General features: G+C 48.9%; 1 protein-coding gene across 5 annotated transcripts in view; it reads left to right on the plus strand.

The window, feature by feature from the left end:
• SNX19 (sorting nexin 19) overlaps window positions 1-13,816 on the plus strand; it is a 103,149-nt gene that overhangs the window by 8,917 nt on the left and 80,416 nt on the right. For 2 of the 5 annotated variants that reach the window (XM_052697065.1, XM_052697067.1), the window contains exons 9-11: window positions 7,273-7,493; window positions 8,147-8,234; window positions 8,865-10,410. In XM_052697065.1, the coding sequence (XP_052553025.1) occupies window positions 7,273-7,493; window positions 8,147-8,234; window positions 8,865-9,000 (445 nt within the window). In that variant the 3' untranslated portion in view covers window positions 9,001-10,410. Of the gene's footprint in view, window positions 1-2,192; window positions 3,159-7,272; window positions 7,494-8,146; window positions 8,235-8,864; window positions 10,411-13,816 lie in introns of those variants that run through there. The other 3 variants (XM_052697068.1, XR_008209874.1, XR_008209875.1) reach the window with 3 other exon arrangements.

Consider the following 13,816-nt stretch of genomic DNA (forward strand, 5'->3'; position numbering starts at 1 on the left):
GAGCTCCATGTGCCCTGTGTGAGAGTAGAAAAATCAAAGCAGCAGCACAGTCTATGAAGAAGTCAGACTTCTGCAGGGAGCTACCTCTCCTCCTTTGCTTTAGTCTCTACAGCACTGCTGTGGAGCCACCAGCATTACCTTCGTGCTGCTGATGGCTGAGCCCTCCCTATCCCACTCTGCTCCTCTCTGGTCCCTTTTCCCCCTCCTCTGTAGCTGCAGTCACTGGAGCCAGGCACCATCTGTCTCTGCTAACTGTCAGCTTGATGGCAGTGCAGAGTATGCCCGAAAAAGGTATTGTTAAGTAAAAGGGAGCTGTGTGTGCAAGCGTGCATCTGAGCAGTGCTCATCCCATTATGTAACAGGGAGTGATCCTTTTTTGGAGCTGAAAGGAGAGGTGGGTGGAGGGGAGCTTCCAGCGGCCCCTGTATGTTCCACGTCCCTGTAACTGAGCCCTGCTCCCTGCCCATCTGTCTGACCTCCCTCCCACGGGCTGGGAATGATGAACTCTCACCAGGAACCTGTTTGCTGAGAGTAGATGGGGCTATTCTGGGCTTTTCAGGGAAAGAGATAAAAAGCATTTAGAGAATCCACGTCCTTTTTGGAGCCCGTGAGTCAAAGCAGCAGTAAAAATAAATGGTGGGCATGTAAAGAATGCTGTGCTGTGACCCTGCACCCTGCCCTCGATCTGTCCTCAGTGGCATGCTGTCACTGGGTCGGGGTCTGCCAGCTCCTTTTGGCTTCTGCTGGGGTTCTCTCAGGACCGTGTTACTTTCTGAAGGCAAGGCAACCAATAGTTGGGAACTACAGTCCCACCAGGTGAGCATCTCAGATCAGCATCCTGGGATTGACAGGCTGTCAGCAGAGCAGCAGGCAGTCCTTGCAGCCAACCCTGGGGTCCCTGCAGCAATCTGGGTGACTGCACAGGTCCAGTTTCCTCTCATAGAGATCTCTGCCCCTTGCTCTTGTGTAAGAGCACATCGTGGTGCTGCAGCCATCATGCAGGATGGCTCGGGTGGGCTCTGCTACCCTGGGTTTCCTTTTTGCTGCCCTCTTGGATTCAGGGCTCTGTGTTGGAGCCTGTTGGTGTCAGGCCAGGTGTTGGGGCACTTGTGGTATGTGTCAGAGATCACAGCTCTTCTGTGTTTCTTGCTGGTTTTTTTTCTGCTTTATCTTCCTTTATCTCTGTGCCAGCAGAACTGGCAAAAACAAAGCCCCATGGCAGCCCCCTTGATGCTCTCTACCTCAAGTGCCACCAGCATGTAGTGTTGCCTGATCCCCTTCAATGCCCATGAGTCAGCCTGCCTGCAGCGTGAGCGTGCTGGGGATGTGCTGCCCATGGCCAGCACCTTGTCCTGGCTGCCCAGAGCTGTCAGCTCTGCACAAGCCATGTCTGCATCCAAAGCAGCAGTAAGACCTGGTGCTAAGCATGGTGCAAAACCACTCTGTACCCAGAGCAGGATGTGGTTGTGCTGGGGCAGATGTTCACTGCAGAGATCTGTTCTCTCTCTGCATTATCTCTGAAAAAGCCATTATTACAGAGGAGAGCCAGCCTGTGCTTTCTGGTACCAGGGGAAGCCAGGAAGGCTGGTGCTAAAGCTGTTCCCAGCACTCGGTTACCTTTAGCTCTGTTGCTGGCAGGTAGCTCACCACATGTCCCATGTTTTGCTGCAGGTGGAGTGCTTCAGTCCATTTGTTCCTCTGCCTTATTCCCTGCTGTGAGCATGGTTAGCCAGCATCCCTTTGGCTCTGCAGTGAGGGCTGCAAAGATCTCATTGCTCTTTTGCTGCAAGCCCATGCCCCTGCCTGCACGGCAGCAATAGTTTGGATGCAGGGCAAGCAGCCTTATGGCATCTTCCTCCTCACCTCTGGCTTTGGCCATTGCAGCTGCAAGCAGCAACAGGACTTGCAAGCCTGGGGTGCGGCAGCAAAAGGAATCTTTAGGACTGTGTGTGTCTTCGTGTGTGTAAAGTAAATAAAAGGCCGCTTGGAAACGAGCCTTGATTCAGTTGTCTCCAAGCACCTGGAAATTTTGGATCTGGCTTTGAATCTTTGTCCCAAACAATTCTTTCCCCCTCATTTACAGGCAGCATTCTTCCAAAAACAGCCGCTAGAATGAGGCGAGTGCTCTCTACTTTGATAACAATTGCAACATTATTTTAACTGCATCTCGTTTTCTTTTGACTCTGTTTCAGCAATTAGAGACTTGCCAACTTTCTTTTTTCCAAATTAAGAAGAAAGAAAATTTCCAACAGAGAAGAATAAGCAGGAAGAGATTGAAGGGATGTAATTTCTCCTTGTGGGCTGTAGTTTTTCTCCAGCTCATGAAGGGTTAATTCTGTTATTAAGTATTTTTTTTTTCTGAATTGGGCTAATGAAGCAATCTGCTTTGAGCAGGACCTGGCTGAGACAGCCTGGCCTCTCCCTGGGGCACTGCTGAGAGCTTAATTGGCTCAATAAATACTTGATGAAGATATTATCAAAAAGCTGGGATGCTTTGTTCAAAATCAGGGGATTTGGGGGATGATTTTTTTCATTGCAGAGCTTTTCCCCCTTTCCTGAGCCCCACGGTGTTGCAGGGAGATCTAACTTGAAAAAAGTAAGAACCCAGCAAAGCAGCTATGTTGGTTTACTGTGGGAAGATGTTAGAGCTGGAGCCACGTGTTCCTGAGCTTGCTTTTTTGCAGCAGATGTGTTGGAGAGAGCAGCCAGTAACATGGCAGCAGCAAATGTGAACATGCAGGTAAAGCTCTGCGCCTCCCAGCAGCAAGGCTGATGCGTTCTGCCCCCAGGGAAATGCTGTGCATGCTGTGCCCTTCATCTCCCAGTGCTTTTCCAGCTCCAATCTCAGTGCACCACATCAGCAAAGTGCTGCGGCAGGCAGGACTACCAAGCACGCTGCCTCTGCTACCTGTGTGAGCTCCCTGCAGCTTCGTGTGTTCCTTCCTTCCTTCCCCCAGAGCAGCTGCCCTTGGCACAGCTGTGTTTGGGAGGCTGGCAAGACACTCTGTTCGAGGGGAAGGCACTTGGCCATGGGCTGCTGCCTCGCTGGTCAAACACTTCATCATGTGTGCTCAGGCAGGGGTACAGGACGCATTGTTCACAGCATATACAATTGTAAACGTTTTATAGAGCAGCAGGAGAGGAGCGTTTCCAGTAAGGTGAGAAGGATAGTTTACTTTTTGCATGCGTGTCTTTGGCCAGAAGTTTAAAAGGACTTGTGATGCTTCGTGTTCTTTGATTTATGGAGGACTTTTTTGTTTTTCTTTCCTGCTTCCTTCCTCTGCTAAGAGCTGACTGATGGCTGGATGAGTGTGGGTCTGCTCTGAAGGTGGTGGGGCTGAGTGTGTGAGCTCTGAGCTACACGTGCTGCTGCTGGCATGTGGCCCTGGGAGGTGAGCATGGGCTCTAGCAGCAGGTGCTGAGCCTGGGGCCACAGCTCTCCTGTGTGCTTTTCCATCCTTCTCCCTGTGCTCACTTCCAGCTGTTTCTTTTGGGTTTATAAGCTCTGTTCAGAAATGGTTTGTAGCATTCAGGTGTCCCTCTTTCTGAGCCTTTCTTGTTGTTTCAGGCACCATTTGAGGAAGAATTTGGGGGACGAGGACTTGAAAGGAAGGATGGCCTGGTGATCTAAGCATCAGCCTTCTCTGATTTCATAGGAGTCAAGTGTTTGACTGCCTTGTGCGTTTCCAGATGTTGCCTTTTCCTTAAATCCCTACCTGGGTCTCACAGGCCCTGTTTGAGCTTCTGGTTAGCTGTGCTGTGTTAAGTGACTTCAGGGAATCAGAAGCTTTGTACTGGGCTGAGAGTTAGTAGAGCCTGACCTGCACTACTGCTACTGTTCTGCACAGATCATATATACGTACAGAGCTATTTGTGTTTATACAGCTAAAGCAGACAAGGAAAAACTTTCCCATCTTTCCCTCCCTAACACAGTCTCTATGTGGTCTATATGGTCCATATCCTTGCAGTCCCTGGTCTGGGGTGGGTTCACAATTGTTGTATGTTCATTTGTAATCACGACTGGTGCTAAAAAAAAGGTTTTCCTGCCTGTTCAACCCAGCCATTGCTTTGCTCAAATGAACTTGGCAGTTCTCAGCCTTACCTTGGTGGAGGAGAGCAGAGGTTTCTCAGCTTCTAGAGCTGTTTGTAAGTATGCATAGTACTGTATCTTCTGGTTTGCTGGGCCAGTTGTGGTCCATCCTTATTTTCCAGAAGAAACAATCCCTTTACTCAGGGAGTTGAGCCCTCTCCAGCAGGTGAACCCTATGGATAGAGCATTAAGTGATGCTTCCTCTTCTCAGGTAAGCTCTGGTTCATAAGCAGTGCTTTGTTCCTGACCCTGCCTGACCAGGCTGCTCCCTATTAGCAGCCCTGTTTCTTTCAGGGGGCAGAGGAGGACCAAGGTCTGTGCTACACGGGCCTTGTTCATCATTCCCAGAGCACTTTTGCAGTTCTTGTCTTAATGGGTCCCTTCAGCTGACCTTGGAGTTCCAATTTAAGCCATGGCATTAAAACAGCTCTTTTTTAGCAGCCATTTAATTCCTCCATCAGCAGCTATTTCAGACAGAGGACCCTTACAACATGGGCAAGTTATGCACCCCCAGACGAATGTCCAGGAGCTCGTAGCCTTGGCAGCCTGTCGTCTTACATTGGGCATTATTGAAGCATTTGAATGTCTGAGCCCTGCAGGTCACTTTCTCTCTATTTCTGGTCTCTGCCAAGGTCTAAGGAGATGGTTTGGTGATGGGTTTATTTTTCTTATTAAGGTTATTTCTTCATTAAATACCAGAATGGAAATAGTAACTTGGAAAGGATAGCTCTATTTCTGCTTCTTACCACATTTATTTTTACCTGGAAGCAAGGATGTGTGTTTGTGATGTGGCACACGGATCTGTTGCTTAATACTTTAATAGTACAAGAAAAATCATTTGGGATCAGCTGGTGAGGGGCAGCTTTGGACCCACGCATGTTTGGAGTTCCTGTGTGAGAAGCCTGAGCTGCTAAACCTGATCTGGTGCTGATGCAGCAAGTCTGCCTGGTGAAAAGGTCAGTGTGCCTTAGAAATCTGGGTCTTGCTCAGGTGGGTTTCTCAGTAGAGCTTGACATGACTCTCCATGAGTTGCAGAACTCAAGGATGCTGTGGCACCAGTCTGAAGACTGCTGTCTTCCCAGGGCTTTTGGAATGGGTCAACACATGCTGATAGACTGACAGAAGGGAATGAACCCACAGCATGTGTTGTGATAGGCAAGGGGGAAATGGTTTCAAACTATAGGAGGGGAAGTTTAGAATGGAGAATGTTTTATCAGAGATGGTAGCAGAGCACTGTCACAGATGGCACAGAGGTGGTGGTGCCCTGTCCTTGCAGACACAGGATCAGGGAATGGGGCTCTGAGCACTGATGGAGCTGTGGGACCTGGTGGCCTTTTAAGGGTCCCTTCCAGCTCAAGGCATTCTATGATTCCCTGTTCGTAGTCTTCCATTTGCACCTAGCTTTGGTTTCTCTTTCTTCTCAGCCCTGTTCTTGTCTGATCTCTTCTTTTTTCATGCATATTCTGTCATTTTGGGTCTCTCTTTCTCCCTTTCTGCCCTGGGATCCAGCCCTTCTCTTCCCTGATGGAAAGGCAAGGAGCTGCCAGACCAGGGGAAAAAAAAAAATCCATCTGCTATGTTTTGTAACTGTGGGAACCAAGACCTGCAAGCTCTTGCCTGATCAAAATGCGTGCACATGCGATAAGATTTATAGGTGTTACTTGGAGGTCCTGTTGCCTGGTTGTGCTGATTTTATAGACAGCAAAGAGCTGGGAATGGGAGGCTGTCTGTACCAGGCCTTCCAGCATCCGTCACTTCTCAGCCCGTTCTCAAGCTGTCTGGAAATGTGTGCTGCCTTCTCACAGTTCAGCTTTCACTCTGTGCGCTATTTGTTTGAGTTTTTGCTATTTTGAGAGCATTCTTAAGAAAAAGAATGTTTCTTCTTTGCTTTTTGCAACCTTTTAGAGGGTGGTGGATGACTGTTGCTGAGGTGAATTTCAAGTCAGCATTGGATCTGGTGTCCCCAGATGCAGAGTTGTACTGTTTGCAGCTCTGTCCCCAAGTCTCTGAGCTTCTGTTGCCTGTCAAGTGCTTTCTCAATTAGAGAAACAGATTGTATTTGAAAACATGTTAATGAAAGCTTTTCTCCCTAGAGGAGCCACAGCTTAGCACTTTAATTTGGTTGGGGATGGCTGGAAGGTTTACCATGATCTGAGGCGTTCAGCTACTGATTGCTGGAGATAAAAACTCTTTCAAAGGATTGTTTGGGAAAAGGCACGTTTGAAACACAAGACACTGCTGTGACATCTTGTCCTGTTCCCCTGGTGGAAGCTGCGCTATCATGTAGCAACATAGGAACTCGTGGTCCCCAGCTGAGCACACAGGCTCCTCCTCCACCGCTGTTTCTGGGCTTGCACAGCACACACGAGTATCACAATCATTCAGGTTGGTGAAGACCTCTCAGATGCCCAAGTTCAATCCCACCCCGCTGTGCCCACTGCCCGCATCCCCATGGCTCTGGTGCACCCTCATGGCCTACCTGCTGTTCAGCACTCTTACCTTCCGTGTTGCCATTCCTGATGCTCCGCTCGCATTGTCCCTGCTGCACAGGGAAAGATGCCCTTGGCCTACATGCCTCGCCGGAGAAGAATGCAGACAGTCTGGCAGAGTGCAGGTTAAATAAAGTTTGCCTTGGCAGGGCCTGTGCTCTTGGATGTACTATGAGCTGCCGGGGCGTAGTGGTGACGGAATTGCAAGCACGAACGCCAGCTGCCAAGAGGAACGGGTCTCTGGCCCTGCCTGCCAGCTCCTCTGCGGTTCTTGAAGTCCTGGTGAAATCGTGAGCCTTCTCCCTCTCCAGACCCCGGTTCTCAGTCAGTGGGGACTCTCCTGCTGGCCTCGGTGGCATCGAGGATTTGGCTTATGGCTACTCCTTGTTCTGTGAAGAAGGACTTCAGTTGGTGTTGCGCTCTGATCGATGGCTGTGGCTTTCACTGTTGTGCAGGGAAGTGGCATAAAACCTTGAGCCATTCATTTAGGAACATGCCCTGGCCAGCTTGGATGGTGGTGATATGTCTCCTCCATGCTGGCTGCAGGCACCTCTGAGCCCTGATGGGGAGTGACTCGGGAAAATGTTTGATGTCTATACTTGAAAACTGTGTTAACTTACCCAGCAAGCTGATTTTCCTTCCAGAAAGCTCTGGGGCTGCTTCAAGCCTGATGTCTCCTACCTCTCTCCACAGGTGGCTGGAAGTCCAGGTGGTCAACCTGACCTGCACCCAGCGCTGGGTGCAGTACCTCCAGCTGCTGCAGGAGTCCATCTGGCCTGGAGGAGTTCTGCCAGAAGTGCCCAAACCAGCCAGGACAGAGGAACAGAAGAAAGCAGCTGCAGAGCAGGCCCTGCAGAGCCTGATGGGGATCTTGCCTAGTAAGTGTGTCCCAAAGATGTCACCTGCCATTGAGGGTGAGACTGGAGAACTCTCCAGTGCATTGTCATCTCTAGATATACAGCTACAGAGATGGAGCCTGCATGTGTCAACATACTGGGAAACATTCATAACCTATGGGATTTTAATAGCTTCCTGCATGCAAAAGCAAGTTTCCCACTTCTAGGCAGCTTGTATAAGCATTTAGAGAGCAGTACAACTTGACAGAGGGCACAGTGATTCTCAGGTGCAGGCTGCCATGTGCCCCTTCTTGGAGCTTGCAGCATAGCTGTTATGAGCCACTCCAACAAAATGTGGCCTGTGCCATGTTGTGCTTGTGCCTGCTGTTAGAGGTGCCACTGCTGAAGTCATGAAGCCATGCACTTGGCTTCTTGCTCTAAAAGTGATAAAGTGACTTTTCCATTGAATGGCATTGTGAGTGTAAGGAGCCTTTAGTGTCCTTTGGGAGTGAAAAAGTTCTACCACTACATTCTGTTTCAGGCAGAAACACTTTCCTTGGCAATCAGCCTGCCCTTAGATATTTTCTCTCACGGTAATGTTGGGCACAAGATGCCTCTCACTCAGAAGCACCATCACAAACTTTGATTTGGCACCCACCAGGAGAAGACTGAGCCTGTTTTCCTACAGTGAAAATGTGCTGTTCCTAAAGCTTTGCCTCTGGTGTTGACAGATGTGGTCCAAGAAATCCTTGGAACCGATAAATGTCGCATGAGCTGGAGCCTGGTGCTGGAGTCCTTGGGCCATCCTGTTATAAACAGGTACTTTGGTTATGGTCTCCTTACCTTGCTGTGGGGCCTGTCAGCTGTGCTTTGTGCTCTGACATGAGCTGCTTCATGTAGAATCTATCTGGCTGATCTTCATATGCTTCACATGCAGTTTTCATATGCTATCAAGGAACCTGGCGTGATGATTATGAAAGTGTTTTGGAACCTCTGTGTGGCTGGAGGCTGTTGAGCCAGTCATTAACTATGGTGTTGTGCTTTCTTAGTTTGTAGATGTCATGGAAAGAAATAAAACAAACCCTGGTTTCATTTGTTGGTTGTAGAAGAGCTCTGGGAACTGCATATATTTGTACGTGATGTCTTTCTGCATGCCTGTTGCTGTGCATTTGGGAAGCAAGCCTCAAGTGATTAACTGCAGTGAAATGCACATGCTGTCTTGCTCTAGGAGATGCTTTTGTGCTTTCTGCAGTGCTCATCAGCTTTCAAACACTCCCTGGATTGGGTGTGGGGGTACTGAACCATCCCTTGAAACATTTCTTGTAGGGCTTGAGATCTTTCATCTCTTGAAGACAGTCAGTGTTTCTGCCTTGCCTTTCTTTGGCTCCTGTGTGTCTGGAGCTGATCTTCCAGCTCTACTGGCTAAGCTTTGTCTTCTTTCCATTTCAGGCACCTGGTTTTCTGCCTCTTGGACATTCTGCTGGAGTTCTTGGTTCTGAAAGGCTCCAGTGATGAGCTGGAGACTGCAACTGTCGTGCCATCTGACTCTAGTGGTCTGGAGAAAGCAGGTGGTGCAGCACATTAACAAGGGCTGGTGTGGCCAGCAGTGAAGGAGAGAAGCCACAGGCATGGGCTGATTTAATTTTTGATGCTTACTGAACGTGTCTGGGAGCTTCTTGTTAAGAATTCTTCCAGCTGTAACTAAATGAGGCTGCTTCCAGGCTTCTCTGTTTTGTCTGGGTGATGGATTAGACCCAGCGTCGCTGGCTGATGAGCTCTTTCTGCCATGTAGAACCTGTTCCATTGCTGATCTGGTGGAGAGCCTGGGCTGAAGCTTTCTGACTTCTGTGCAGCTGGATGGTCTGAGAAGGATGTGCAGGCTGCCCACAGATGCTGCTGGAATGTCATGTCCTGCCCATGTGCCTGACCAGTCCTAATGTATAAAGGCAGGTGGCACACAAGCTTTGCTTCTGTGACTTCAAGCTCCACCTGGCATTGATGCTCCACCATGCAGAGATGTGGTGTGATGGTATCTAGCTGACAGGTGATGGGAAGGCCAAATGCTGTCCCTGCTCTCTCTAAGCAGCCTGCCCTGTGCCATCTGTTTTACCAGAAGGAAGATGGGGAGTGGATGGAGTGTGATGACATCAGCCAGGGAGTCAGCCAGGAGCTCATCCCTGCATCCCACGTGATTGGGAAGCTGGAAGACAAGCTGTCTCCTTGCTGCCACGCTGACGCAGTCTTGTTCTGGCATCTTTTGCTGACTGAATATCAAGAGGCAAGTTGGGTAGACTGATCCTAGGAAAGAGAACTGTTCCCTTGCCTGAAGAGGACTGGTAACTTAATTGGACTTCAGGATGACTGTGTATTTTGCCTGATTGGGTCATAGTTCAGTCCCACAGACATTCATTTGGAGGGCACAGGAGAGAAAGAGCTGACCTCTGTGTGGCACACAGCACATAAATTGTCTCCTGCACAGTGCTCCTCACAGCGAGCTCCAGGAGAGGAGTGAACACCTCTGAGGCCAGAAGGAATGCTGAACATGTGCCAGGGGGTGTCAGCTGTTAAATGGCCTTCAGAGCAGCACCTTACCTCTGCCAGACCAATGACAAGGACCTGGAAAGTGCATGCAAGCAGACCTGTCTGTATTTCTGCCAAGATGTGGATCACTGCACTGATCAGTGCAGGACTTTGCAAATCAAGGAGATGCTGCTCCTGGTGTTCTCAACAGATTAAAGCACTGGAAAGAGGAGGCATTGCAAGAGGAAAGCATGCAAGATCTCAGCTAATTTCCGTGTTACTGTACCAAGTGGTGCTTTTCATGCAGTTTCTTGGAGTGCTGAGATCATGTAATTTGAACATGTACACTACTGACAGCAGAGCCTCTGCCCTTCCCAGAGACAGCTGCTTAATGATGGACACATGGCTGTGTTTCTTCATGCTTCTGGTGTGTGTCTGCCTGCCTGTGTTGTGCAATAAATACTGGGAAGGAGTAGCTTGCTGCCTGGAAGTATATTGTTAGGAAGCCCCAGAACATCCCAAGGCAAAGCACAATGTAATGAATCGATGCAGTTTTGCACAGTTTATTGGAGCAGATTCTCAGCAATGACACTTTTGAGGTGGTAAAGTTGACCATTTATTTGGAACAAGAGGGAGCACGTGTGTTAGAGAGCATAAGAGCAGATCAGACAGTGTGCTAGAGAATGTTCTGTATGGGATGGTCACAAATGGCCAAGCAGCAGGTTGGGAAGCAGCACTCATACCTTTAGACACTATCTACTTGGAGTACCCTTTTCACCTTTTCCTTCACTGCCAGGCTTCTGATTCCCTTTTTTTTCCCTACAGCTTCCACTTATTGCATCGCCTACCTTGAGAAGTGGGCGAAGGCAGCAGGACAAGGAGCTGTCATTCAGGGCTGGTGTGATGTCCATACCCTGTTGTGCTTGGTGGTTTTCCAGGTGCTCATGGTGTGCTTGCTTGCTATTGCTTTCTCTTAAACTTAGTGGGTTTGGAGCGCCAAGACTGCATTCTGCCACTGATAAGGGATATCATTAAGTGTCTGCTGAGAAAGATAAGTCAGAGATGGACTGCAGACTGCGTGCTACCAGCTCCACCCGGGGGCAGAGGTTAGCACAGTGCTTACAAACACTGGATTTGTCCGTGGAAGGATGAGATTTGTCTTTGCTCTAATATGCCCTGACCTCTGGCACTAGGCAAGCAGCTCAGTATTCATTCCTTCTGATGAAAATAATCTGTGGTTTTTGCTGATGGGCTCAGAGGGCTGTAGCTTGAGAACTGGCACTTGGCTGGAGTGCTGTGATGGTGATTTGTGGTTATACCAGGTAACTGCTTGGGGAGTGTGTGTGTGTGCTCTGCATCCTTCATGCAAAGCCTGCATCTTGTGTGTGTGCATTTGCTCACAAGGTGCAGTAGTAGCATCTCCTCTGTTCCCTGGTCACTGCAGGGGTGTTGGACCAGGAGATTTCTAAAGGGGCCTTCTGACCCATTCTGTAATTCTGCATGGGAGTGCTTGGGGCAGAAAGATGAAGTAAGTTTACTTGCATGCACTGCAAATCAGCAGCAGAGTGAGGAGCAGACCTCAGGAGTTTGGATTGTGAGATCTCAGATTTAATCTCCAGAACTCTTTTTTTTTTCTTTTTTCTTTCTTAGAGCAAGGAAAGCAGAACCCAGGATTGCTGGAGCCCTTTCTCCAGCTCTTACAGGCTGGGCTTCAAGCTCCCATTCTCTGTAGATATTAGTCTGTGCTCACAGTCGAGATGAGGCTGTCCAGGAACAATGGAAGAACGAGCAGCCCCTCTCTGTGTCTTGTTGAGCAATACAAAATCCAATAGGAAGCTCAGCTCTTTTTCTAATGCTGCTTCTTCGTCTCCCTATCACTTTCAAATTAAATTGAGCACAACAATGGCAAACTTCTGTACTCAAGTGGGCTGGAAGTTTATTTCCATTGGCTTGGAAATATTGTTTTGGTAAAGCAAACAAGGCCAGCAGAAATAAATGAAAAAACATCCTGTGGCAGAGGCTGCTTGTGTACAACAGTGTGCACAATTTTCCCCTCACAGGTATCATCAGCTCTGCTCCTTTCTCTCTGAGTAGGGGTCATGCAGGCCCATCTCAATGTCCTTTGGGCACTGCTGCTTGGGAAGCTCTCCCTGATACCAGTCCTAGAGGAGTAAGCTGGTAAGCTGTAAGGAAAGGAGGAATGACTGAAAGAGAAAATTGAAATGTTAATCTAAGAAAAAAAAAAAAAAAAAAAAAAAAAAACACAGAAAAGGAAGGAAAACTTGATACAATGAATGCTTGGGTCATGTATTATTTTAGATTAGCTCTGCCATAGAAAGATCCCATACACCCTATGAAATCCATTACCTATAAGCCAGTGAACATTTGTACAGCACATGATGCAGGGATCAGAGCTGGAGCCAAGTTCCCCTCTATGATATCCACCCCAGGCCCAACTGGTCCATTTCCAGTGTCAACAACCAGAGGATTAAGCATTTATCTCTGCAGAGCAGTGGATAATTATTAGCAGACCAAATAGTGGCTGTGCTCTAGAGAACGTTCCTGTGACTGCTTGTGACCTAGCGTGGCTTTATTGCCTGCAGGTGAGCTGTATGCAATGGGACCTGGGTTTTCCTGTGCTGTGTGGTGCAGGCATTGCCTTGCTGCTGTGTGCCTCACAGCAGAGCTTTGTGCTGGGATGGCACCTGGCTTCCCAGATGGAGGTGGGGTGCATTGTGGTCACAGGCAGTGGGAGTCAGAACCCATCTGGAGACATTTCCTTCCAGCCAGACCCTGGACGAAGGGAATCAGGATGCTGTGATTTGCCATCTTCTAGATTTAAATGTAAAATTCAGGTTTGGGCACTTCTGGCTTTCTTGAAATAAATTAATACCATTTTCCTGGCTGCCATCCACTTCAGGTAATTATATTCTTCCTACCTTAATGCCACTCCAGCCCCTGTCTCCACCGGATATGCTGTACTCTAATTCCTGTCTGGAGCGTGCTCATTGCGTTTTGGTTTTTGTCTTTGTGCACAGAGGGCTAGGCAGCCTGAGCTGCTCAAATAGTGGAATAGTTGAGAGAAGCAGCTTTGGACATTTGGCATTGCCTGGTGCTGTTCCAGAGCCTCTCCCCTAACACGTGAGCCTGCTGAGCTGGGAAGCTGGATGGCAGAAATGGTTCCTCTCCTGTTTAACAGCTGCTACAAACTCGCTGCTTTTTGCTTGTAGTCCTGGGGGTGGTGCAGGTGACAGTAGGGGGAAGCCAGAACTCCTTCATGGTTTTTCTAGCATCCTGTGCTGACAGATCTTTGGAGTTGTGCAGTCTGGAGTGTGTCCTTATGTATGTATAGGTGGGGAAGAGACCTCCTGCCATCAAGGGCAGTGCTGGCAGCGTGCTAATGGGGATGTGCCCTGAGTTTCCTGCTGTCTTGCCTTGATCTGTGCTCTGTATCCAGCCCAGAGCAGCTCTGCTTCCTGAGCAGTACTGCAAGCTGGTTTCAAGTGCCTCATTTCCCTCTTGGAGTGCAGCTTGCTCTTCTCCCTGTTAGTGGCTCCTTTCCTGTATATCTCCCTGAAATGGTGCATTGAGGTTGGATTTTGTTTTCCCCTTCACTAAGTATTTAAAGTTGCCCTTTTTCCTCCCCCTTCCACAGAGGCTTTCTCCCACTCCTGGCCTTCCTGAATGGCTGAAAAGGTTGCTGCAGCGTTGCTGAAAGGTTACTTGAGGAGAGCATCCCCCAATGCTCCTGCTTCCTTCCTGTTCCCAGGGCTCCTCCACGGCCCTGGAGACAAGGGGGGCTCGAGGGCCATCCTGGCAGAGGGACAGCAGGGGTGAGGATCAAAGACCACAAACCACTGTTTAAAATATATAACACCCAC

The sequence above is a fragment of the Tympanuchus pallidicinctus genome, unplaced genomic scaffold (assembly GCF_026119805.1).
Source record: "Tympanuchus pallidicinctus isolate F22 unplaced genomic scaffold, pur_lepc_1.0 scaffold30, whole genome shotgun sequence".
NCBI classification, from domain to species: domain Eukaryota; kingdom Metazoa; phylum Chordata; class Aves; order Galliformes; family Phasianidae; genus Tympanuchus; species Tympanuchus pallidicinctus.